We start from the raw sequence: 26,343 nt of genomic DNA, 5'->3' as shown, positions 1-26,343 counted from the left end.
AAGGGGAAAGAGACTTTTAATTTCATGGCTGTAGTCACTGTCCACAGTGATTTTGGAGTCCAAGAAAATAAAATCTGTCATTGCTTCCACTTTTTTCCCCTCCTATTTGCTGTGAAGTGATGGGACCAGATCTTAGATTTTTTCATGTTTAGTTTCAAGTCAGCCGTTTATCTTTGTATTATCTCCATAGTTTTACCTTTTCTTTAGTTGGAATCAGTGTAGGTAGCCTTTTCAGACTAGCTTCTTTCACTTAGCAATGTGCAAGTAATGTGCACTTAAGATTTCTTGGTGTCTTTTCATGGGTTAATACCTCTTTTTTTTTTTTTTTTTTTAGAGGATAATTGCTTTATAATGTTGGGTTGGTTTCTGCCATACATCAGCATGAATCAGCTGTAGGTATACATATATCACCTCCCTCTGGAACTTCCTTCCCACCTTCCACCCTGTACCACCCTCTAGGTTGTCCTAGAGTACTGGCTTGAGCTCCCTGCATTATATAGCAAATTTCTACTGGCTATCTATTTTACATATGATACCTCCTTTCTTTTTAGTACTAAGTAACATTGTCTGAATGTGTCAGTTTATCCATTTACTTACTAAAGGCCATCTGAGTTGTGCCCAGGTTTTGGCTATTATAAATAAAGCCATAAAGCCATAAAAATATCCATGTGCCCCCCTTTGTGTGGGCATAAGTTTTCAACTCTAGATAAACACCAAAGAGGGCAATTCCTGGGATGTATGGTAAGAGTATGTTTAGTTTTGTATGAAGCTGCCACACTGTCTTCCAAAGCAGCTGTACGTTTTGCATTCCCCCAAGCAATTAGTAGGAATTCCTGTAGCTCTATGTACTCACCTGCAGTTGGTGCTGTCAGTTTTCCAAATCTTGGTCATTCTGATAGACGTTTAGTGATTTCTCACTTTAATTTGCATTTCCCTGACGTCATGTGATGTGCAGCATTTTTTCATATAACTATTTACCATCCATATTTCTTTTTTGGTAAGTTATTAAAATCTTTGGCCCTTTTTTTTAATCCTATCACTTGTTTTCTTTTGTTGAGTTATAAGTGTTCTTTGTGTATTTTGGCTAACATTCTTTATCATGGGTCTTTTACAAATATTTTCTTCCAGCCTGTGACTTGCTTTCTCATTCTCTTCACACTGTCTTTCACAGAGAGAAGTTTTTAATTGTAATGAAGTCCAGTTTATCAATGATTTTCTTCTATGGATTGTGCCTCTGGTGTTATATCTAAAAACCTGTCATCATACCCAAGGTCATTTAGATTTTCTACTGTATTATCTAATAGGAGTTTCGTATTTTGTGATTTACTTTAGGTCTGTGATTCATTTTGAATTATTTTTTGTAGAGGATGTAAGGTCTTTGTCTACATATATTTGTTTGCACCTGCATGTCCAGTTAGTCCAGCAGTACTTGTTGAAATGACTCTTTGCTCCATTTTATTGCCTCCTCTTCTTGGTCAGAGATCTGTTGACTGTGTTTATGTGATCTGTTTCTGGAATCTGTTGTGTTCCATTGATCTATTTATTTGTTATTTTGCACACTATCTTGATTACTGGGATTGCTTTGCATCTATAGGTCAAATTGGTAAGTATTGACATCTTGACAATACTGAATCTTCTTATCCTGATTGGAGTATCTATTTATTTAGTTCTTCTTTGATCTTGTTCATCAGAGTTTTGTAATTTTCCTCGTATAGATCTTACACATATTTTGTTAGATTTATGTCAATTTTATTTTTGGGGTGTGCTAATATAAATGATTAGATTATATTATGACATGAGTTTTAACAAGCTCTGGGAGTTGGTGATGGACAGGGAAGCCTGGTGTGCTGCAGTCCATGAGGTCAGAGTCAGACACGACTGAGCGACTGAACTGAACAGAATATAAATGATTAGTGTCCAACTTTTTGGGACCCCATGGACTGTAGCCCACCCGGCTCCTTAGTCCATGGAATTTTCCAGGCAGGAATACTGGAGTGGGTTGCCATTTCCTTCTCCAGGGGATCTTCCTGACCAGGGATTGAACCCAGATCTCCTGTGTCTCCTGCATTGGTTGGTGGGTTCTTTACCGCTGCGCTACCTGGGAAGCCCAATGTAAATGATGATTGTGTTTTTAATTTCAAGTTTTACTTATGAATTGCTGGCATATAGAAAAGAGATTGACTTTTTATATGAACCTTGTATCCTCCTTGCTTATTAATTGCTTATTAATTCCAGGAGCTTTTTTTTTGTCCATTTTAAAATGTTTGCTACATAAATGATTGTCACCTTTGACTAAAGAATGTATTATTTCTTCCCAATCTGTTCATTGCTTATTTCCTTTTCCTTGTTTTATTGCATAAGCTAGCACTTTCACTGTCATGTTGATGATCATTACTATTCTTTTCTTTTTTTTTTTTTTTTTTTTTAAGGGGAAAGCAAGTTTATTTAGAGAGATACACATCCTGTAGGTAGAATGTAGTCTTTCCCAGAAGGTGAGAATGACCCATTGCCATTCTTTATCCTCTTTTCTATGATATCTGTCTCTTAAAATTTTCTCCATTTTGTTTTGCAGCTCACCAAAGCTCATCGACAAGGTCACATGGTGAAAGTAGATTGGCTGGACAGATTGACATTTAGAGAAATAGAAATGATAAATGAGGTGGGTTGTATCCCTCTTTTTTATTTCAAATTTTTTTCTCCAGAGTTTTAAATGAAAAATTATTTAGAAGAATTATTCATTGTCATGTATCTCTCATATGTGAGATATTGAGGATAACTTCTAGTTGTGACTTCTATGCTAATAAGAGGAAAACTTGAGATAGCTGCCTTTTTTATATTTTAGTGTACTTTTAAACCCTGAAATAAGTAGTAGATATCTCTGGCTCAGATGGTAAGAAATCCTTCTGCAGTGCAGGTGAGCCAGGTTCAGTGCCTGGGTCAGGAACATCTTTTGGAGAGAGTAATGGCTACCTACTTCAGTATTTTTGCCTGGAGAATTCCATGGACAAGAGCCTAGTGGGCCACAGTCAACGGGGTCACAAAGAGTCAGATATGACTAAATGACTAACACTTCCCTTTGACTGCTTTTCATCGTAAATATCATATAAGTGAAGCCCATGTTAAGTTTGATACCACACTTGTAGATTCTTTCTCCATATGGTAGTTTATGTCTAAGTTGGATATGTCTGTCAACATAATGTCAACACAATGTCTTTACTTCAGTTGCCTTAAGTCACCGTTAGCAGTTCCTATCCCCAGTGAAGATGCTCCTTCTCTTACTTAGTACATGTAGGATCGTGCACACTTGATGAAGTTACATGGTTCAGATAATTTGTGTACTTCCTGATGTTGTGTTTTGGTCCAGAATAGGTTTAATTGAGACATTACTTTAGTGAAACTCTTTAAAGTTTCTGTACATTAGCACTGAAATACTATATGTTTAGCCTCGAGAGCAGAACTAGCAATTGTATATTAATCACATTAGGAGAAAGGGATAACAGGTTTGTGATATATGTAGCTTACAGTGATCAGCACATGGCACAACTGACTTAATTTTTGTTCTCTGAACAGTGTTTAGCAGGAGGAAGAGAGAAATTGGTCATTTTAAGTGAACACTAAGAAAAGTTGAATTTTAGCATTGTGCATTTTTAAAAAACAAATTGGTAGTGTCTAACAACAGTTATATTTAGTATGAATACTGGGTATCTTTTCTAAACTTATTTATAATATATTCTCATATACTGAAACTGGAAAAAAATTTTACTGTTTTGGATTTTTATAGTTGTCACATTCTAAAAACAGTTTAATTGAAATGCTTCTATTCATCAGCTTACATACCCCTGGGTTTAGAAAATGTAATGTTAGCGCATACTTTGCTCAGTCTTTTTCTCACTCTGTGCACACTCTTTAAAAGATAAGAGGCTGAGGCCATTACCATTATCATAATAGACTTATAATATGCTTCATAAAGCTGAACAGTTTTAAGTGACCTTCTTAGATCCTTTTGGTTATATAACTATAGATTTAAAGCCATTTTTTAAACTGATTTGGGTTAGAACTAATCACTCTTTTAAGTTTCTTTTTTTTTTTACTTAATTATTAACATAATATTTGCTTCCTTAAGGGAATACAGTTATACACACAGCCAACATTTTATATGTTGGGGAAGAATAACTGTTTCCCAGAATAACTGTTATTTAAAGTGTGTTGATAAATTTACAAATGATGGCAAGTTATTTTAGGACCATTTATAAATTGTCAAAAACTTGTAAATGTTGTATCTGTTAAGCTCAAATTGCCTCTGTCCTTAGTTACATATTTTGTTTTACCTTTGTTTTTTGTTATATTAACTTTTATATTTGGATTAGTCGGAACTGTTCTTTGCTTAAAATTTTTAGAAATACAAAAATCTTATTTTTTTTTGAGATGAAATAATTTTCCTGCAAATGTATACTAAATACCTTTACAATGTTATGTAATAAAATTCCTACTACTGAAGAAACCAAAAATTTCATTAAGTTTGAGGAGGGAGTTACAAATGAGTAGTAGGGACCTCTGGATAAGGCAGTAGTGAAATAGTAATAGTATATAAAACAGTACACTTATAATAATGACATAAACATTTATTACATTTTAACTTGTATTTGATAGATTCCTTGTACTACTAAATTGGGCATAAGATACAAACTGATGTTGAAGAAAATCATTTTTCATAATTTTTTTTTCTTTTTTAGAGTGAAAAACGAAGTTCTAATTTCATGTACTTGATGGTTGAGTTTCGATGTGTCAAGTGTGATGATAAGGAATATGGTATTGTTTATTATGAAAAGGTATTTTCCTTGTTTATGGTCTCTAAGGTAGAGGGGAGGGGAAACATTAAAAAAAATTACCATTGTTCCTGCTGGGATGAATTATTTGGCTACAGGAGGGCAGCAGACAGCTGTCAGCAGCAGCTGTTTATATATCTATATATACAAATCAAATCATTTAGCTAGAACAAGATTACAAAAGCTGATCATTCATGTAATACATTTCTGGGTTACAGAATTCAATAAATATGCAAGAGATTAAAAACTTTGATTAACTGTTCTCTAAATTGGCAAGTAGGATATTAAAGCAATAGCTTCATTAACAATTAGTATCCACTTGAAAAGTAAAAAGAGGGCATCATATTTTTTGTGTTAGGCTATTGTATGTTAACGGTATGTTTGTATATAAGAAGTATGTATATAATGTGTTGAAACTGTATATGTGACCCTAAACATAAGTATGCTTATGAAAGACCTTTTAAATGTTCATTTATTTATAAAGTACTTGCAAAATTAAGAAAATCATGTGATCAGTAGTCTGAGAGGTAAAAGTATGCAGTTACGAATTTGCTCAGGTTTGTTCATTATCAAAAGAAAGTAGTTGTGTGTTTGATATGTAGCTACTTGAAAACTATGCTGTAAATGCTTATTGATGGGTCTTCATTTCAGTACTACAGAAATAATAGCATGTGGAGTTCAAAAGCACATAAACTAGGCACCTTCTGTTATTGTGAAAATACTGAGACAAGCACTTATGAAGACGGTGTAAGTCAGAATCAGTGTTAAATGAGGACAGATTTTTGATACATGGCATAAAAGAATAATATTTCTTCCTGCATAGAGCTAAGTTGTTCATAAGAAGTAGTGCTTTGAAATTGCATTTACATGTTAGTGCTATTTGTTAAAGTTGTCACAAGTGATTTTTTTTTAAATACATGTTTTATAGCTGTTAAATTACTATTTGAAAGATGTTTTCATAATGAAGGTTTAGGATTTGCATAGTTTGTGATCATTTTTGTGGTACTTTGCAAGGTATACATATATTTCCCTTTATCTTTTACCCCTTCCTTTAGAAAAAAGGTTAAAAAAAGTTAACTTGTTTCCACTTTTTATTTTATAAATTATATTCTCTGGAGGGGGGGGGAGATAGGAAGGTAAACTATTTTACACTCTGTTTATTCATTAGAAAAACCATTAAAAAGAAAGGGTAATGAATGTGAGTGAAATTGTTTTGTTACCAATATATTTTACTAAAATCACATTTTTAATTTTTACTATATGTAATTTCATTAAAAGCAATATGTCCCACCCATATGTAGTTTATATTGCAAAAGCATGGTAATGGTGATGGTATTTTCAAACACTGGAGATGTGAAAGATCTTTTGAAAGATAGCTTTGATAATAGATGAAATAATAACAGAATAGAAATTAGAAGAATTTCAAGTAGTTTTGAAAAGGTTCTTGACCCCTTTCTAACTGCTTCTTGAAAATTGCCCGTAAATTAATGCCTGTCTACCTTTCCTGTCATATTTCCACTTAGTGTAAAGATTGCTGGGCCAGTGCATTGAATCTAATGGAAATAGACTTTCTTGTCACCTGTCTTCTGTGACAGATAGCCTTAGTGAAGATTACTTGTCACAGTTGGGTTGATAAATGTGTATTTTGGTGTTGTGACTGAGAACCAGCCTGTTAAACAATGGCTGTGGGAATTTGTGGTTTTCTCTAGGACTCAATTACTGAACCTAAAGTCACAATACTCCCCCTCTTTCAGTCTCTCCTGATTTTGTTACACATATGTAAAATTGAAAATATACTAGTATTTGGAAGTTGACAGAAAAATTTGATGCCAGGTGTACAAGTGAGGAAATGAGTTTCCACCTAAATTAGTTTACCCTTTTCCAGGATGTATGCAGTGACATTTATTAGGCCAAATTAACTTTCTTCCCTGAAATGGGTAAAAATAAAAGCCAGAGTTCTTCAAAGATGATAATGCTAACAAAATAAGACAGTTTTATTTCATAAGAATTGATTTTATTATTCTAGCTTGCATGGTGTTGAGTAAGTGTCCTCTGAGAAGCAATGCTGCTGAGTTTCTAGTTGGGTATACCTGAGTATGTTGACCCACATGTAAAAGTACTTTTCTGAATGGAATTTAATTGTGGTAATTTGAAAAATAACCAAAATCTGCTAAGTGATTTTTGCAAATAATGTGACATATCCATTGTGCCATATTTTAATTATACTCTTTGATATTTTGTTCTGAGTTTTAAAATTAGGACATATTATTTTGACTTAGTCATTAAAAACAAAATCCGGACAATTATAGTCTACGGATTTTCCAGACATCATATCTCTAATAACTATATAATACAGGTTTTTTTATTGTTAAATTTTATTTTTCTCAAAATATTTAATCAGCAACAGAAGGCAATAAATGGATATGTATATGTAACAAATGGATTTAAAATATAGTTGAAAGATAATTTTTTAAAGAGAGGAATGATGTTATTTAAAAATTAAAATACATTAGAGTACACATGCTCATGTATTGTCTCTTGCCATTTGGTTAAATATATATATATGTATTTTTTGAACTTGTTGCATTGTGATCCAGGATGGTGATGAGTCATCTCCAATTTTAACAAGCTTTGAGATAGTGAAAGTTCCTGACCCTCAGATGTCTATGGTGAGTCACTGTCAAATTTCTAATGAAATTTGTTTTCTCCAGACAGTTTATGACTTACATCCACATCATACACTTTCTAAAAAGTGTATCTGTAACTTCATTGGTTATTTAAAAATGAATCATAAATTCACTTCAGCCATATGGAATCAGATTCAAATGGAATATTTACAAGAAATACTACCTTAGCATAAGGCCTGGATGGTGCAGTGTTGGTAAACCATTTTATTTTAATTATTGAAAGAGCTATAGAATGCGATCTTGAAATAAGATTTGGATAAACAAGTATTTGAAAGATTGTCATCATAATAGAAGGAGAATTTATTTATACCACAAGGTAACAATAAGATCAATGGATAAAAATTTTAGGGAGATTGATTTTAGTGAAAAATAGGGAAGATTATTGGTAGTTACCTAAACTGTTCAGTTTGGATTATGGTTTCTTGGATGATTTTGAGATACCTGCTTATGAATTGTTGAGATGATAGCTCTCTCAGGAATAAGAAAGAGAAAGAATTCTTACTTTGTAGCAAATGTTTAATTTGATGACTTCAGATTTAGAAAGTTCCAGAAAAAAAATTCTTTTTAACAGCATAATATGAACTGTCATAGTCACACTTAGAATTCATTTACGATACTCTGAACTATTTTATTCTTATTTTATTCATTTCTAATTAGATTAATTACCTTCCTAATCAGAGCAAAGTAGATTGAAAGTAGTGCATTGGAAGATGAAAACATCATGATTAGGGTAAATACAGGTCATTAGAGCAGGAAGTAATGGCTGAGGGCCTAACTTCAAAGGAAGAAATAGGGGGAAAAAGGGAATAAAAATATCACTTGGGAATTGTAGAAACAAACATCTAAGTACTTCTCCCGTTCCCAAGCCTGGCATAATTTACAAAAGCGTTCAGTTCAGTTCAGTTGCCCATTCGTGTCTAACTCTTTGAGACCCCATGAACCGCAGCATGCCAGCCTCCCTGTCCATTACCAACTTCCGGAGTCCACCCAAACCCATGTCCATTGAGTTGGTGATGCCATCCAACCATCTCATCCTCTGTTGTCCCCTTCTCCTGCCCTCAGTCTTTCCCAGCATCAGGATCTTCTCAAATGAGTCAGCTCTTCACATCAGGTGGCCAAAGTATTGGAGTTTCAGCTTCAACATCAGTCTCACCAATGAAAACTCAGCACTGATTTCCTTTAGGATGGACTGGTTGGATCTCCTTGCACTCCAAGGGACTCTTAAGAGTCTTCCCCAACACCACAGTTCAAAATCATCAATTCTTTGGTGCTCAGCTTTCTTCACAGTCCGACTCTCACATCCATACATGATCACTAGAAAAACCATAGCCTTGACTAGATAGACCTTTGTTAACAAAGTAGTGTCTCTTTTCAATATGCTGTCTAGGTTGGTCATAACTTTCCTTCCAAGGAGTAAGTGTCTTTTAATTTCATGGCTGCAGTCACCATCTGCAGTGATTTGGGAGCCCAGAAAAATAAAGTCAGCCACTGTTTCAGTAGGTCTAAAATGGATACTGAATTTTCATTATAGAATCAAATGGTCTTTTACATTGTGGATATAGGAAACACATGACGAGTTACCTTCAAAATGGATGAGTGTATGCAAATTTTGTCATATTGGAACTGTATTGCTTTTGTATAACTTGAACCAAAATGTCAGGTAAATGAGAGCTCTGTTTATTTAGTGTATTTTTTCGTAATTAAAATGCTCATCAACAATTACAGTTTTAACATTTTGTATGCTGTAATTAAAAAAATCGAAGATGTCAGACCTCTGTTAAATTTTTTAGCTTTAAATGCAATTGAGAAAGGACAAAACAAAAGATATTTTTTAAAAGGCGAGCTACCTTTCTTACCTGCTGTGTTAAAAAAATTTAATTTGTAGCCATTAGTATTAACTAGAGGAATATAGCAAACATTGAGTACCACCAAGCTGGTTTATCCCTGTATCAGACAATAAAACAGACTGTGTAAGTGTGATACTAGTGCATGTACATATACACATAGACTGATTAAAACTGTCTAAAAATCCCATAAATAAATCCAAGTACATAAGGAAATTGATAAAGGTGACTTTTCATCACTGGAGCGTAGTGCTGGGGAAGAGCCATTTAGAAAAAGATAAAATTTCCATACCATACATTACCTCCCACCATACATAATGAAAAACTCCAAATGAATCACGATTTAAGTATTATAAAATGGATCCTAACTGGATCCTAACTGTTCATTGGAAGGACTGATGTTGAAGCTGAAAGTCCAATACTTTGGCCACGTGATGTGAAGTATTGACTCATTTGAAAAGACCCTGATGCTGGGAAAGATTAAGGGCAGGAGGAGAAGGAGACGACAGAGCATGAAATGGTTGGATGGACATGAGTTTGGGTGGACTCCAGAAGTTGGTGATGGACAGGGAGGCCTGGCGTGCTGTGGTTCTTGGGGTTGCAAAGAGTTGGACACTACTGAGCAACTGAACTGAACTGAACTGGTACTTTACTGTTAGTTTAGGTAAAGACTTCTAAAGCTGAGTCAAAATGCAGAGGAAACAAAATAAATGATTGGTAAATTAGACTATGTTAAAAAAAAAGTGTGCATGGCAAAAACACCATAACAAAGTCAAAAAGACTGTTGAGAAACTGGGAGAAACTATTTGAGACATACATCACAAAGGGCTACGTATCTAGTACGTCAAAAACTCTTAATACTGAAGAGTAGAGGACCAAAAAGCCACTTGCAAATTAGGAAAAATACATGAACAGACAATTCATACATGTAAAAATGAATAAAATAAGGTCTCTGTAAGCAAAGACAGTGTGTTCAAAACTTATGATTTTGGCCATAGATAAAACAGTCAAGCGTTTTGGTAATTGTCACTGCCCTAGGTTACCACTGGCAGTTTAAACCAAGGTGATAGTATGATTATATCACAGAGTTGCTAGTAACTCCTAAAAGGGAGCTTTAGTCTGGGTTGCCAAGGGAGATTTTTGGAGTGAAGGTGACATTTGATTGGCTAGACGGTTTAAAACCTTGAATACAATGGGGAGTTAAAACAGGGGCCTGGGATAGCATGCGCATGTGCACCAGTGCCTAGTGAAGCATACGCAAGCTTGCTTAGCTTTCCCTTTCACCACAAGATACAGAGGGGACTACAGTTGTAACAAGAAGAAAATAGTCTTATAAACTGGTCTTAAGTAACTATTTGCCTTTTCTGAGTGACTGTTGAAACTGATTATTGGTGAAATTTACATTGTTCATTAATATTTTTAAATAATTTATAGGAGAATTTAGTTGAGAGCAAACATCACAAACTTGCCCGGAGTTTAAGAAGCGGACCTTCTGACCATGATCTCAAACCTAATGCTGCCACAAGAGATCAGCTAAATGTAAGAGCATTTAAAATATATTAATATAACAATAATTGAGTGGGTATTTTGATTGCAGCTCATGTGATAGCACATCACTTGAAAGTGATTTAGATGCAGGTTAATGAATCCTATGTAGTTTCAATGACTTAACGTTTCTGTCGTTTTGTATCATTTTGGTGATTTCAGGAACTATTAGCCCTAGAGACAGAGCTACAAATAGTACGTCTTCTTAGTATAGTATTCTTAGAAACTGGCCCTAAGATACATTGTCTAAGATAGGTCTTCTGTTGGCTTAACAAGATGAAGTGAAAGTGAAAATTGCTTGATCGAGTGGACTCTCTAGGACCCCATGGACTATACAGTCTATGGAATTCTCCAGACAGAATACTGGAATAGGTAGCCTTTCCTTTCTCCAGGGGATCTTCCCAACCCAGGGATCAAACCCAGGTCTACCTGCATTGCGGGCAGATTCTTTACCAGCTGAGTCACAAGGGAAGCCCAAGAATACTGGAGTGGGTAGCCTATTCCTTCTGCAGCAGATCTTCCTCACCCAGGAATCAAACCGGGGTCTCCCACATTGCAGGCAGATTCTTCACCAACTGAGCTATCAGGGAAACCTGTTAACAAGAGAAAAGTTTATTACTTGTGGTTTTTTGTTTTGATTTTTTTTTTTTTTCCTTTCCTTGTGTGTATATTGGTGGGGGCTTTTTTCTTCCTCATTTTTATTTTTTTTTTAAACTTTTTATACAAATTTAAGGGTTACTTTCCATTTATAGTTATTACAAATTGTTCTCTCTGTTCTCATGTTGTATAGTATATCCTTGAGCCTATCTTGCAGGCAGTAGTGTGGTGGGGTAAAACTTTGGTATTTGAGTTTGTTGTGTTTTTCATAGAAATAAATTAACAGTAACAACATACTTTTTTATATGAGGCTTAACTTTTATCTATCTTTTTCTCCTCTTCCACTCTAACAATGTCCTTTTTGAACTGATAGGTACAGCAGATTTATGTCTTCCTTAGCTTCATGTACGTTTTCCTTTCTTCTATAGTAATTATAGATATATTTAAATGAATGGAAAATTTTAAATGAAATGGAAATAGATAGCAAGTTTTTTTTTTTTTAATTTGATAAAGTGTTTTATTTTTTCTTTGTTTTAGATTATTGTGAGTTATCCACCAACCAAGCAACTTACATATGAAGAACAAGATCTTGTATGGAAGTTTAGATATTATCTTACTAATCAAGAAAAAGTGAGTTTCTTGAATATTTTCACATAACAAATTTATCTGTAAACTTTGTTGCTAATGAGCAAAACTGTCATAGAAATACAGACTAATTGTCAAATTTTTATTAAAATATTACAGAGCAGTATATGTTGCTCCATTTTTAAAAAATTGTGAAACTACACACAAAGACATATGTACCTCTTTGTTGATGTATAGATAGACAGTGTCTGAATGGATTAAGTCAGAGGGATTTGGGTTCAGTTTCTTTACTCTTTCTGGTTAAGGTGAAGCAGATTTCTTTGGAAGCTTTGTTTCCTCATTTTACTAATTATGACAGCCCTTCTTCACAGGTGAGAGAATACATATGAGTAACCTGGTTGAGGGAGAAGGCGATGGCACCCCACTCCAGTACTCTTGCCTGGAAAATCCCATGGGCCGAGGAGCCTGGCAGGCTGCAGTGCATGGGGTCGTGAAGCGTTGGACACGACTGAGCGACTTCCCTTTCACTTTTCACTTTCATGCATTGGAGAAGGAAATGGCAACCCACTCCAGTGTTCTTGCCTGGAGAATCCCAGGGACGAGGGAGCCTGGTGGGCTGCTGTCTATGGGGTCACACAGAGTCAGACACGACTGAAGTGACTTAGTAGCAGTGGCAACAGCAGCAACCTGGTTGAGTCCTTAGTGCATAGTAGGTGCAGAGTTAAATGTTGACTCACTTTTGTCTTCTCTCTTTTCATAGAAGTAAGTTAGCTCTGTGACAACATACTTTTTTATGTGAGGCTTATACTTTTATCTCTTTTTTTGCCTCCTTGAGACTGGGTGGCTATCAAAGAACTGTAGAATTCTGGAGATGTGACTAGTGAGAGAGTATGAGAACTCTAATCTGAAATGATGGATTGGTAGAATGGCATCGAGCGTGAGATGAGGGTAGAGAGGGTAGGTCAGAACTAGACATTGCCTTCCATATTGAAGCTAGGAGTAAATAAAGTTTCCTTCTGGGCTCACTGAAATCATTCCTTTCATGTGCACCTCAGCTATCTGGGGCCAGTGTCCTATGAGAGAGAGAATTGTGATGAAGCAGTCAGTACTAGGGGGCCTTCCCAGGTGGCACTAGTGACAAAGAACCCACCTGCCAATGCAGGAGACATAAGTGATGCGGGAAGATACTCTGGAGGAGGACATGACAACCTGCTCCAGTATTCTTGCTTGGAGAATCCCATGGACAGAGGAGCCTGTGGGGGGTGGGGGAGGCAGAGCTACAGTTGATAGCAGAGTCTGGCACGACTGAAGCGACACAGTCATACTAGACTTGAGTATAGAGACTTAGTTTTAAGGCTGATTGTTTATTGCTATTTATTGTCATTAAGAAGCTTTTTGACTACTTTAGCTTCTTCACATTTAATATGAGTTGATTCAATTATTGTGAACTTTTAAGTCTCTTCTAGTTTATGTTGTGTTGCATGCTTAGTCGCTCAGTTGTGTGTGAATCTTGGTGACTCCATGTTCTGTTGCCTGCCAGGCTACTCTGTCCATGGGAGTTTTCAGGCCACAATACTTGAGTGGGTAGCCGTTTCCTCCTCCAGGGGATCTGTGTGACCTAGGGATCTAACCTGTATCTCCTGCACTGTAGGCGGATTCTTTACCACCGAGCCATCAGACATTAGTCTCGCTTCTTCCATGGGAGCCTTGAGGAGCAGCTATAAATACAGGTGAAGCTTCACTAGGTGGTCCACTCACCTCTCGCTGTGTGGCCTGGTTCCTTACAGGCCATGGACCGGTACTAGTCCATGGCCTAGGGACTGGATAAAAATCCAGTTACAGCTCATTTTCACTCTGTGGCTTTTCTTTTCTGTCTTTCATTGATGCCTTGGGAAATTCTTTGTGGATGAACCATACTCATTCTCTTTTACATCTATAATAAGAATGAGAGAGAAATTTAAATTTGCTGTAACTTTTGAGTGTTATTCTTTTTATCCCTGCAAGAAAAGGAAAGAATCATCAGCAGAAGCACAGATTTGTGATTTTTGTGTTTTTTAAAAAGATTGAGTTAGTATCATGATACTGTATTACAAAAGAATTAACTTATTCACAGAAATTGAATCTTGAATGCAGCAGTTTTATCTAAAAATAAATAGCAAGATACTGAATTAAACCTGTTAGAATGTATAGGTTCAAGAATCATAGATTTGCAAAACAGAACTCCCTTAGATAGAAAAACTTCCAAGAAAAACTGTTTAAACAAGTCACTTCCCCCTGAAATTAAATTACCTCTAGATATGTGCAAATATGTGACAGATTTCATTTAACTAGTTGATTTCAAGTTTTTAAATGGTAGGTGATGAAACTTCAATTCTCAGAACATATAATAGAGTTCTTATGATCACTAGAGTAAGGTGAATGCCATTTTTTACTATTTGGAAGCACTTTTCAGAAAACCAAATATATATTGTTCTTGAAATGACCAAAGGAATTATTCACATAGCCACATTTGTATCTTTGTAATAATTTAAAATGGGTTTTGTAGAAAATAAATACTTCTCTACCACTGTCCCTTAATTTATTTATAAAAGAAATTTGCTCAATGCCAGTTTCTCAGGAACTATGATTTAGGTTATTTGACATTTGCACCCTAAGGCTGTAAAGATTTCCTAGTGAGAAAGCAGTGCTCAGGAAACAAGTTAGTGGAAATTGGTTCTTACAAAGTTATACTTCTTATTTATTTTTTGATTAAATTTGTTTTTTCCACCTATTTTTTCCTAAATGACCTGTCTTAAGTACTTCAATAAAAGCCCTGTAGTCTAGATGTAATGTTGCACCTGAAAAGTTCACAGTAATAAGTTTGTCCAATAAAATCAGGTAAATTTATGAAGTAGTTTTAAATTTATGGTCTGTAGCATGTACAAAGTGACTTGTTTTCGTGGAACCAAAAGTGTGAATATTATAACTTTTAAATTCAGCTTTTACCATGGTCCTTTCTTCTTGTGGAAATGTTAATTAAAGATAACCGTCATTTTGCTATCTTTCTGTTATGCTTAGGGAGCAAAACAGTAGGAATGATCATACGGTGAAGGTGATGGTGACGCACACTGACTGCACTGACGAGGCTGCTTCTGAGACAGTGACATCAGGATGGTAGTCATGCTTGTGACTCCTGGCAAGGAGCTGATGGCATACCATAGCAGAAGCGAATTCAGTTCAGCACATAGTTGATATCAACTCTTGGCCTAGTGTTATTTAAGGCTTTGGGCTTTGAGATACTATCACTGTAAATTTCATATAAATTAAAATTGTTTGGGTGTGCCTGCTAAGTCACTTTGGTTATATCCAACTCTTTGCGACCCAATGGACTGTAGCCTGCCAGGCTTGTCTGTGGGATTCTCTAGGCAAGAATACTGGAATGGGTTGCCATGCTCTTCTCCAGGGATCTGCCTGGCCCAGTTTGTTTAGGGGAAAAGACAATTATAGATAACCAAAATGAAGAAGTATAGGATAGTAACTGATAAAGGGTCACTGTCTCATTAGTTAATAGTTAGGTAATTACTAGAATAGTGATGTGAAGGAGAACAAGATTAATGTGCTGTGATATGAGGAAGGTTTTACAGAAGTAAGATTGGTCCTAAAGTTTGAACAAACTTTGGTGGTCATTCTTATTTGATGATAATGTTTCATGGGAAAGAAATAATGAGGAAGGCAGAGTGTTAGGTTTGGGAGATAGAAATATTCTTTAAATAGAAAAGATGGAGTCAGATTGTAATGAGCCTTGAATTCTATGATTCAAAGTTGGATATCACTCGCAAAAGGAAACCTGTAAAGCCAAGAATGTGTCTTAACAAGTGATGTTTTAAGGAAGACAAACCAGGTGGATTGGAGCAGAGCTGACAGTGAAGAAAGAGACATAATTAGGAGGTTCATGTATGGATTTTGAGAGCTGTATTGGAGGGCAGAGGAAGGAAAGGAAAATATAAAATTACTTGGAGGCGATTGCCAAGAATTAGTCCTGAGCACCTGAAATAAAGAAATATGGCAAGTGGAAGGATCAGGATAAGGAGATATTTTGGTTTTGAATGTTGTGAATTTAAAAATATTAAAATAGCTGTGATATGGTGATACAATAAAAAATCATATGTTTAGTCTTCATCTCTGGTTACTAACACAGTTTCTAAAACCCTAGGAATTTCATGAGTGGTAGGAATGAGAAGAGCGTCTTTTGTTTTTCAAAATAAGGCCTTTTCAACTATACTTGTACTTATGCTAATGAGATGACTCTTGGAGATGGTGTGCTCATGGCCAGAAGAGCTGTATAGTTTTGATTAGAGGGTTGGAACTTTCAGCTCTACCTTTGACCTCTGGAGATTGAGGGAGCAGGGATAGAGGATTGGAGAGAGGCTGGGAATTGAGCTAGAACCCAAGAATAGTTAATGATTTAATCAGTTGTGCCTGTGTAATGGGATCTCTGAAAACCTGTAACAGTGGAGTTCATAGAGCTTCTGGGTTGGTGAATGCATCCATATGCCAGGAGGTTGCATCCCTAACTGTGGTGACAGATGAACTCCCGTGCTTGGGACCCTTCTGGACCTCACCTAATGTGTTTCTTTACCTGGTTATTCATTTATGTATTTTATAATAAACCAGCAATAATAAGTAAACTAGTACTCTAAGTTCTTTGAGTCATTATAGCAATTACTGAGCCTGAGGAAGGTCAGTCGTGGGAACCCCCAGTATGTGTCCATGTTGGACTGAAGTCTGGGTAGCTGAGGACCCAGTGTTTGCTCTTAGCATCTGAGATGGGAAGCAGTCTCCCACTGAGTTCTGCACTGAGTATCAGAATTCAGTTAAGTTGCAGGATACTCAGTGTCTGCAGAGAATTAGAGTGTCAGAAGTGTCTTGAGTAGAACAGGTTTTCCTGTTCTACATTTTGGAAATGTAGAAATTTACAAAAATTGAGTTGATAGAAGTTAATATTAGAAATATATATGATAAACTGTTTTCAGCTCTGAAGTGTGATCATGATTCTAAAAGTCGGAGATAACAATGAGGTGACTCTAAGATCAGAAAGGAGGTTAACAAAATATTTATTGCTATTAATATAAAATATGGTAATATATGTGATAAGGTTAACATTTGACAGTAACATCAGAAGCATTTGTCAACTATTTATTATATATATATTCTGTTTTAAACATCTGTATCATTAACTTATTTAATATTTACATAAACTTATGAGATAGAGCACTTAAAAGTTAAATAATGTGCTCCATGTGACTCAGTAATTATTGATGGAGCTGGAAACTAAGACTTGAACCCAAACACCTTTCCTCTAACACCTATACTCTACAGTTATCTGTGGAAGCCCTAGGTATAAAATTGCATTTGAATCCTCTATCTTTGTTTTATATAGATCAATAAAACATCTTTAAAGCACCTGAAATAAAGTATCATCATTACTATTTCTGACTTCAAATTCTTACACTTCCTTTCTTTCTCATTCCTCTTCTTGTTTCCACCTTCATTGTATTATCTCCTTGTTTACCTTTGTCATGTTTAGCATTATCAGGTTGTGAAATCTTTGTACAGTCCCTGGCAGCAGTATACTCCATAAATATCACTAATAAATCTATAAATCTGAGAATCTGAAGGTTAGATTGTTTCAGATACTGAATTGAGTACATCAGCATGCTACAAGATTTGCTTATAGTAAGTACATAGCAGCACATCTTCGTTAAGACTGCTGATATACTGTGAAGTGGAAAAGCTTTCACTGTAGTTATTTAGGAAGTATTGCTTTATTTCCACATTCAGTCTAGAAATACATTTAAGAAGTAAAAAATAAATGCATAGAATAAGGAGGGCCATCCATGTGCTTTTATGGAGAGAGAGTACTTAAATGATGTGCAGGAGGTACAGAAGAAATGGCTAGCTATCCTTGGGGAATGCAAATTCCAGTTGTAGACAGAATGTCCAGAGAAGTATTTGGTAGTTAGAAGAGAGTCATTTAATTGAAGAATGTAAAATTAAGCAGCTACTGAGAGAAGAGCTGAAAGTAGCTGAAAACTTCCTGGAAAAGTTGATATTTTGGCAAGTTGGCCTTAAAGAAGATGACACTACTGTTTTGACAAAGAGCATAAGAAAAGAAGGAACTCCTGTAGATAGGAGTTAGACCGTCATATATAAAATAGGTTAGCTTGATTGAAGCATAGCGGGGCAATGAGAGCTTATTGAGAATTAAAGGTTTGGATTATGATAAGAGGTATCAAGGAATGTTTCAAAAAAGAAGCCAACGTTTTAAAAAAAAACAGCTTCACTGTCTGTAAATACAGTGAGTATGTTGGAAATTAATCGCTGCAATTACTTAGGTAAATATCAAGTCTCTTTTTGTCAGAGATATTATACAGTAAATTTGTGCTGATAGTGGGAAGTTGTGCTAATAAATCACTTCCAACTTGAATATCTGACAGTTGAAATGATTAGAAGAGAAACCCTTAGCTTGAAGGCTGTGCCAAACTCTAAATGTGTGGCATAGTGAGAGTTAGTCTGAGGGGAACAGTGAGAAATATCGCCAGGAAATAATCAAAGAGAATTAGGAATGGATTTGAGACAGGAAGAAAGGAGGCAGGGCATAACCATTAAAAGAATGAAGCAGCCATTAAGAACAGGATTCACAGAAACTGATTGGAACCTAAATAGGCCCAAGGTGGCAGAAAATTTGACTTCCAGGAGACCTTGAGCCTCATTTGCACTCACTGTAATACATTAGCTAAATAACACACCCTCTGGTACCATGACAGTTCCGAGGCCAACCATAAAAGGCCACAAAGTCAGTAGTGCCCTGATTCTGGAAATCTCTGTCCTTTCCTCAAAATAGTTGATATCATCTTCCCTCTTGTTAGCCTGTGAAATCACCTAGGCCATAAAAACTAACCACCCCCGTATTTCAGGGTCACTTGTGCCTTCTGAGACAGCACACACTCTGTCTATGGAGTATGTATCTCTCTACATAAATCTGCTTTCACTTTACTGTGGCTGGTTCTTGAATTCTTTCCCATGTCACGCCAAAGACCTTCACTAGGCAGCCAGTCCCAGGGACTCATTTGAGACCTGGAGAATGACCCTCCACTTGTGCCCCTTTTTTTCCCTGCAAGTTTAGGGGATAAGTGTTGGTGGAGTAATGGCTCCCAGTGGCTTGGGCTAGCTCATTAGTGACTAAAGCGACTTAGCAGCAGCAGCGGCAGCACTTCCTTAATGGTAAGGAGAAACCATCTGGTAAAACATGCATGGGTTGAGAGTCAGTGGATTTGGATTCTAAGTCTAGCCTGTCCAATATTTTGAAATGATGGGCAAGCGACTTCACTCAGATTATATACAAATTTGAGCACTCCATAGTGCTTTTATCCCATAATTTAGTTAAGTCAAGAATAAGTTCAGTTCAGTTCAGTTTAGTTCATTCTCTCAGTCGTGTCCGACTCTTCGCGACCCCATGGACTGCAGCACTCCAGGAGTCCCTGTCCATCAAGGAGCTTGCATAAACTCATGTCCATTGAGTCAGTGTTGCCATCCAACCATCCAACCATCTCATCATCTCATCCTCTGTCGTCCCCTTCTCCTCCTGCCTTCAATCTTTCCCAACATCAGGGTCTTTTTATTGGAACTTCAGCTTCAGCATCATTCCTTCCAATGAATATTCAGGACTGATTTCCTTTAGGATTGACTGGTTGGATCTCCTTGCAGTCCAAGGGACTGTCAAGAGTTTTCTCCAGGACCACAGTTCAAGAGCATCAGATCTTCGGTGCTCAGCTTTCTATATGGTCCAGCTATCACATTCGTACATGGCTATTGGAAAAACCATAACTTTTACGAGACGGACCTTAGTTGCCAGTGTAATGTCTCTGCTTTTTAATATGCTATCTAGGTTTGTCATAGCTTTTCTTCCAAGGAGCAGGCATCTTTTACTTTCTTGGCTGCAGTCACCAATTGTAGTGATTTTGGAGCCCAAGAAAATGAAGTCTGTCACTGTTTCTATTGTTTCCCCTTCTATTTGCCATGAAGTGATGGGACTGGGTGCCATGATCTTAGTTTTTTGAATGTTGAGTTTTAAGCCAGCTTTTTCACTCTCCTGTTTCACGTTCTTTAAGAGGCTCTTCAGTTCCTCTTCACTTTCTGCCATAAGGGTGGTGTCATCTGCATATCTGAGGTTATTGATATTTCTCCTGGCAGTCGTGATTCCACCTTGTGCTTCATCCACCCCAGCATTTTGCATGATGCACTCCACATATAAGTTAAATAACAATAAGTTAGGGAATGGGAATGAAGATTAATTTTATGTCATACTAATAAGTAATTGTGTTTTATTATTCAAGGGAACATTTTTTTGGAGAACTTGGTTTGTTTACTAATGAAAATATTTTTAGTTGAGCAGAGCAAGAATTTAAAATTTAAAGTTATCTTTGTTCAAGAGATGAATTCATAGAAAAAGAAGAAAATGTCTGGATCTCAGCCAGCAAAGTGTTAGTAGGGAGATCTGGCAATAGGGTTTGCTTTTTTATGAAAAACAGGTACACACCTTTCTTTAAACAGCATTTATTGTTATGCAGCCATGAATGATAGGCTCCAAGGTAGCTTCCTCACCTGACAGTCTTAAGATGAATTGGCTACCTTTCTAAAGAAGGGAGATTCCAGAAAGATTCTACAAACAGCCAGCTGAATCATAGAATGAATATACAGAAACCAGTGCTCCTGTGTATTTATCTATTTTTATACTTGTTTCTGTAGAGGTTGTTGTTGTTGTTTTTTAATTGTCTCTCTTTTTCTGTAGTTACTTCTCTCTGTAAGAGAGACATATTCAACTTCATTTGAGTCATCCTATGTGAGTATCTAGGGAAACCATTGACTCTAGGATGTGTTCTTGAATGGGGTTCTACCCTTCTTGGCTTTGGACTCTTTCATTCTTTGGTTGCAATGTTTTATGTCTCACATGTTGATACTATAAAATGAAGTTTTTCTCTTAAGATATCTCAGACTTCATGAGACATGTCTCAACGATTTCCTTGTGTTGAATCTTACAGTTATTTAAAATAGTGCAAGCATAATGAAGAAAAGTTGAAGAAAATTTAAAGCTTCATAGTGCTTTGTAGTGCTCTGAAAAAAAAAAGTAAAGTTACAAGGAACATGCCTTTCCCGCCCCCTCACTCCACCCCCATCCCTTGGTCCTACAGTGTTTTTCTCAGATTGTGTGTTTAGTGTTTACGTGAGGAGTCTGTCATTGACTTTGTCACTTTGCCGTCGGGTCCAAGTTGAGCTCTACCTCGTCATCCTTGATTCTCCCTTTCCCAGAATACAATGTTTCTAATTTTCAAATCTTTTCTGATTTTAGGCTTTGACAAAGTTCTTGAAATGTGTTAATTGGGATCTACCTCAGGAGGCCAAACAGGCCCTGGAACTTCTAGGCAAGTGGAAGCCTATGGATGTAGAGGATTCCTTGGAGCTGCTGTCCTCTCATTACACGAATCCAACAGTGAGGCGCTACGCTGTGGCCCGACTACGGCAGGCGGATGATGAGGTGCGTTAGTGTTCACTACTCTTCTGCAACTGGGCACATTTTAAACTGGAACCTGTGTGTGTGTGTGTGTGTGTGTATGAGTGTGAGAGAGAGAGAGAGAGAGAGGGAGGGAGGGAGGGAGGGAAAGCTTCAGAAGGGAAGAGGATATACTATGTGTGTTTTTAGAAGCAAAATTAAAATATTCCTCCAGGGATTACTCTGTGAAATGAAAATTTACTTCCTGATGTGTTACATGATGGGACAGCGTCCCCCAGGACATTTTCCTGGCAGCAGAGCTTGTATTGCTCTGTCTGGAAAAAGGAACTCTAATGAAAAATGGTTTAATGCAGTACCAGCTAGGGAATAATTCAGATTCCCCTCTATCAGTCAGTCTACAGCAATCCACATTTAATTGTAGCTTTGAAAAGCCTTTGGGGCCTTTAAAGCATAGAGATGCATGGTCATCTTATTCTTTTTCAGACTCTTCCTTTAAACTCTAAGCTACCAACAATTGTGTGTGTAAGTAAATTTTTTTAAAGGTGGTTTTCAATCCTCTGCAAGAGAAAGACTACAAGCTTTATGGTGGCTGTTTATATACATATAAGGCCACCTGGGAAGGTTGGAAACTGTATTGACCCAAAACATTGCTAGATGTTGAATTTTAGTAATTCCTAATCAGGTAGATGAATTCACTAATTTTTTTTTATAACTTACTAATTTTTATAGAGGAAATGTATTCTCATACATAGCCTACAAGGCTTATGGAATATAAGATGACTCTTCTTAACCCTCAATATATGCATAGGAGTGCTCATCATGATTTTGAACTCCTAGTGGTATCTAAATTTCAAGAAGCAAAATGCCACATTTATTAAAGTTGATAGTGGTATATGTATCTAATTACAGTAAAATTTAAGCACTAAAGAAAGTAGTACAGTGACTGTTCATATGTAATTTACCTATCTTCAGTAGTTGCCAACTCATAGACAATTTTGTTTTCATCTCTAATGCCAGTTATTCTCTCCTCCCCATTCCTTACATTCCACTAGATTATTCTGAGGCAATTCTCAGATATTGTATAATTTTTTTGGATTACGATGTTTTTCACTCTCTTATCAAACAGCAGTTCCTAGCATTGTGATTCAGCATATTATCTTCTTTATTGTTTTTTTTTTTAGTACATCACAAGTAAAAGTAAATTATTGCAATATTTATTTAAAATAATGAAGTATTTATTTTGAAATTCATTAGAAATTTCACTTTAGTCATTAAGTCTTTATCTCTATTTGACATGAGTCAGGATTTAGGTAAACGTCTTTGGGTTGTAGTCAATACAGCCCTCCTCAACATGGGTTCAGAGTTTAAATAGAAATACTATAAATCGTCATATTTGGTTGTCTGACTACATTCCCTTTTAAACTTAGAGGCTAAACATTTAATTGTCTCTGGAATTAATAGTATTAGTGCAAGTACTGAACTATTTATAGACTATTTTATAATTTTTATGAGATAAAGAATAATGATACAAATATTGCATGTATCCCAAACTGCAAAATATGGTTGTTAGTTTGGGAGTGTTTTTTGAGGTTTTAGAGATGATAGATAGTGAGGTGGTAACTATCTCTTGATTTTCCTTTCTCTGAACTTGGTTCAGTAATGAATTTTGTATACTCAGCTTAAGAAAAAATATTTCAATTTAGTTTCTAGTGATTTGTCAAATGTACATTAAGATTTGAATTTTGGTTTTTATCTGACTCTATGTACCCATATGTCTTTGGGAACATGTGTTATTCTCACCTCAGTTTCCTATCCAAAAAAAAAAAAAAATAGTGATAATAGCTATTTATACCACTTAATAGTTATGAAGAAAAAACTTGGGAAAAAATTTTGAAAACTGTACTTATATGTAATATGCTGAAAGATTATAAATTTATATCAATTTTATACTAAAATCATTCATGTTGTACCTTTCTTTTCTAATTGGTATAAAGTGCCTCTTTGCTTTTGCATTATCTGTGGAGTAGTATGGTATTTTGGAGAAGGCAATGGCAACCCACTCCAGTACTCTTGCCTGGAAAATCCCACGGACGGAGGAGCCTGGTAGGCTGCAGTCCATGGGGTCGTGAAGAGTCGGACATGACTGAACGACTTCACTTTCACTTTTTACTGTCATGCATTGGGGAAGGAAATGGCAACCCATTCCAGTGTTCTTGCCTGGAGAATCCCAGGGAAGGGGGAGCCTGGTGGGCTGCCGTCTATGGGGTCACACAGAGTCGGACATGACTGAAGCGACTTAGCAGTAGCAGCAGCAGCAGTATGGTATTTACGGCTTTATGAACTTCAAATGTTTTTTAGTATTTCAAGTGAAAGTGAAAGTCACACAGTCATGTCTGACTCTGTGTGACCCTGTGGACTGTAGCCTGCCAGGCTCCTCTGTCCATAGAATTCTCCAGGCAAGAATATTGGAGTGGGTAGCCATTGCCTTTTCCAGGGAATCTTCCCAACCCAAAGATTGAACACAATATCTCCCACATTGCAGGCAGATTCTTTACCATCTTGAGCCCTTGATATAGTCCTATAATATAATAATATAATCATGTAAACATAGCATCACATCAGAGGTCACTTTGTCTAAATATCTACATCTTGGACAACTGGAAAACTTGAATGAAAGTACTACATTTTATATTTGGACAGTAATTTCTTCAGGATGCCATAGTCCCTCTAGTACCCAGGCCTGTATATGTGTTACTTCATCTTCCTAGTGAGGTCTTCCTGCCGTTCATCCTTCAAGGTGTAGCACAGACCTCAACATCTCTGAGAAACTTCTCTTAACCACTGAGGGAAGCAGATGACATTTTGGTTTCTTTTCTGCTCCCACAGCATTTGGTTTGTTCCTTTACTGTGTTATCTTTTTTTTTTTTTCTGATTTGCTTTCCTTTTAAATTATAAATGAAATAGTAACATTGAAGCTCCTTTAACAAATCCACTTTTCCAGCCATTTTTTATCCCCAGAAAAATAGTCACTCATATCTTTTCATATATTCTATATGCAAATTACAAGCATATATATATGCATGTATGGTTTATATGATGAAAAGTGAAAGTCAGTCAGTTGTGTCTGACTCTGTGACCCCATGGATTGTAGCCCGTCAGGCTTCTCTGTCCATGGAATTCTCCAGACAAGAACACTGGAATGTGTTGCGTTTCCCTTCTCCAGGGGATTTTCCCGACCCAGGAATCGAACCTGGGTCTTCCTCATTCCAGGCAAATTCTTTACCGTCTGAGTCACCAAAAACATCTCTTAAAATTAAGGTAAATAGGAATATCCTATTCATGTTTTTAAAAGCATGCTTGATTAACTGAACAGTATAATCTTGGACGTTTTCTCATCTTCAACACATATAATAATTGGTGTCTGTAAAGTCTGGAAACACAGGCAAATGAATATCAAGGCAAATGATGTCAAAGGTACATCTAATCTGTAGAAAAACACTTTATGGATGCCTATAGATCTACCATATTCTTTTAAAACAGCAGCATAATATTTTACTGCTCGTTTATTTTATAACTTATTTTACCAGTCAGCCTCTTCTGGTAGGCAGTTGTTTTATTTCTAATCTTTTGTTGTAACTGTATTAGTAAACAGTTTTGTGTATGTTTTTCCATATTCTTGAATAAGTAGCTTGCATTGAAATTGTCAAAATATATATGCCTTTATCACAATTTTTCATACAATTTTTTCACATTTTAAAAAATTGTATTTATTTTGTGACAGTCATTACTATTATAAACTACCTCACCACTTTTATCTCTTATTTCTGTTTGTTGGTTAAATGAAAACTGCATTTTTATTTTAATATTTATGTTTTATCCAGTTTCTTTAGTGACGTCTCTTTATAGTTTTAATAGGTATTAAACGGGTCCCTATAATTTGTAGGTATAGCATCATGCTATCTGAAAAACATTAATATATTATAAATACTACATATGAAATACATGCTGAATTCCTAATGTTAAACTCACCTTACATCTGTAACATATATCTTAACCAGTCTTTTAATATCTTTCTGAGTTGGATTTGTTTAATATTCTTTAAAGGCATTTTTAAAAGCCATATTTCTTACTATGGTGTGGCTCACAAGGAGAGAGATTCTCCATTAGAATTTGAGGAAGAAATGGCATTTGAGATAGATATTGAAGGAAGAGTAGAATTTTCAGAGTTGGACTTGAGTTTACTTTCCAAGTAGAGAGAGCAATATGAGCAAAGGGCAAGGAGATTGAAAAGTACAGAAAAATAGAAAGTATTTCATTTCACCAGGAGTATGAGATATGTGTAGCTGTCTGGGAACCAAGGTCAGAACCCATGTCTCTAACTGTAAATGCCTATATGAAGAATTAATCTTAATTCAATAAGAAATAGTGATTTTGACATGAAATGTTGCATTTGTATTCTAAAGCATTAGAATTAACTTCTTTAGAAGAATGATGATTACTGTCTAGATAGTATTTCATAACTCTTGAGAAATTTTTACTGAATTGTCTGAGTTAGAAATCTGATTTTTTTGTTTGTTTTGCTTTATTTATATGCTTATATCCTTCATGCCTGGAGGGATTTTATGTTTTTCGAATGTGACTATGTAATGAACAAACAGCCTTTGCACTTACTATTGAAATTAATTTATTTTCATACAAATGAAGGAATG

At 35.9% G+C, this 26,343-nt stretch overlaps 1 protein-coding gene across 1 annotated transcript in view; it reads left to right on the top strand.

Annotated features, from left to right (window-relative positions):
• PIK3C3 (phosphatidylinositol 3-kinase catalytic subunit type 3) overlaps positions 1–26,343 on the top strand; it is a 163,950-nt gene that overhangs the window by 61,681 nt on the left and 75,926 nt on the right. The window contains exons 5-10 of the mRNA XM_068993631.1: positions 2,573–2,659; positions 4,734–4,829; positions 7,424–7,495; positions 10,792–10,896; positions 12,037–12,129; positions 21,473–21,658. Of these exons, the coding sequence (XP_068849732.1) occupies positions 2,573–2,659; positions 4,734–4,829; positions 7,424–7,495; positions 10,792–10,896; positions 12,037–12,129; positions 21,473–21,658 (639 nt within the window). The remainder of the gene's footprint in view (positions 1–2,572; positions 2,660–4,733; positions 4,830–7,423; positions 7,496–10,791; positions 10,897–12,036; positions 12,130–21,472; positions 21,659–26,343) is intronic.

The sequence above is a fragment of the Capricornis sumatraensis genome, chromosome 21 (genome assembly GCF_032405125.1).
Source record: "Capricornis sumatraensis isolate serow.1 chromosome 21, serow.2, whole genome shotgun sequence".
In the NCBI taxonomy this organism is placed as follows: Eukaryota; Metazoa; Chordata; class Mammalia; order Artiodactyla; family Bovidae; genus Capricornis; species Capricornis sumatraensis.
Note: the sequence above shows the minus strand (reverse complement) of the source record. Positions and strands in the feature narration are given on the sequence as shown.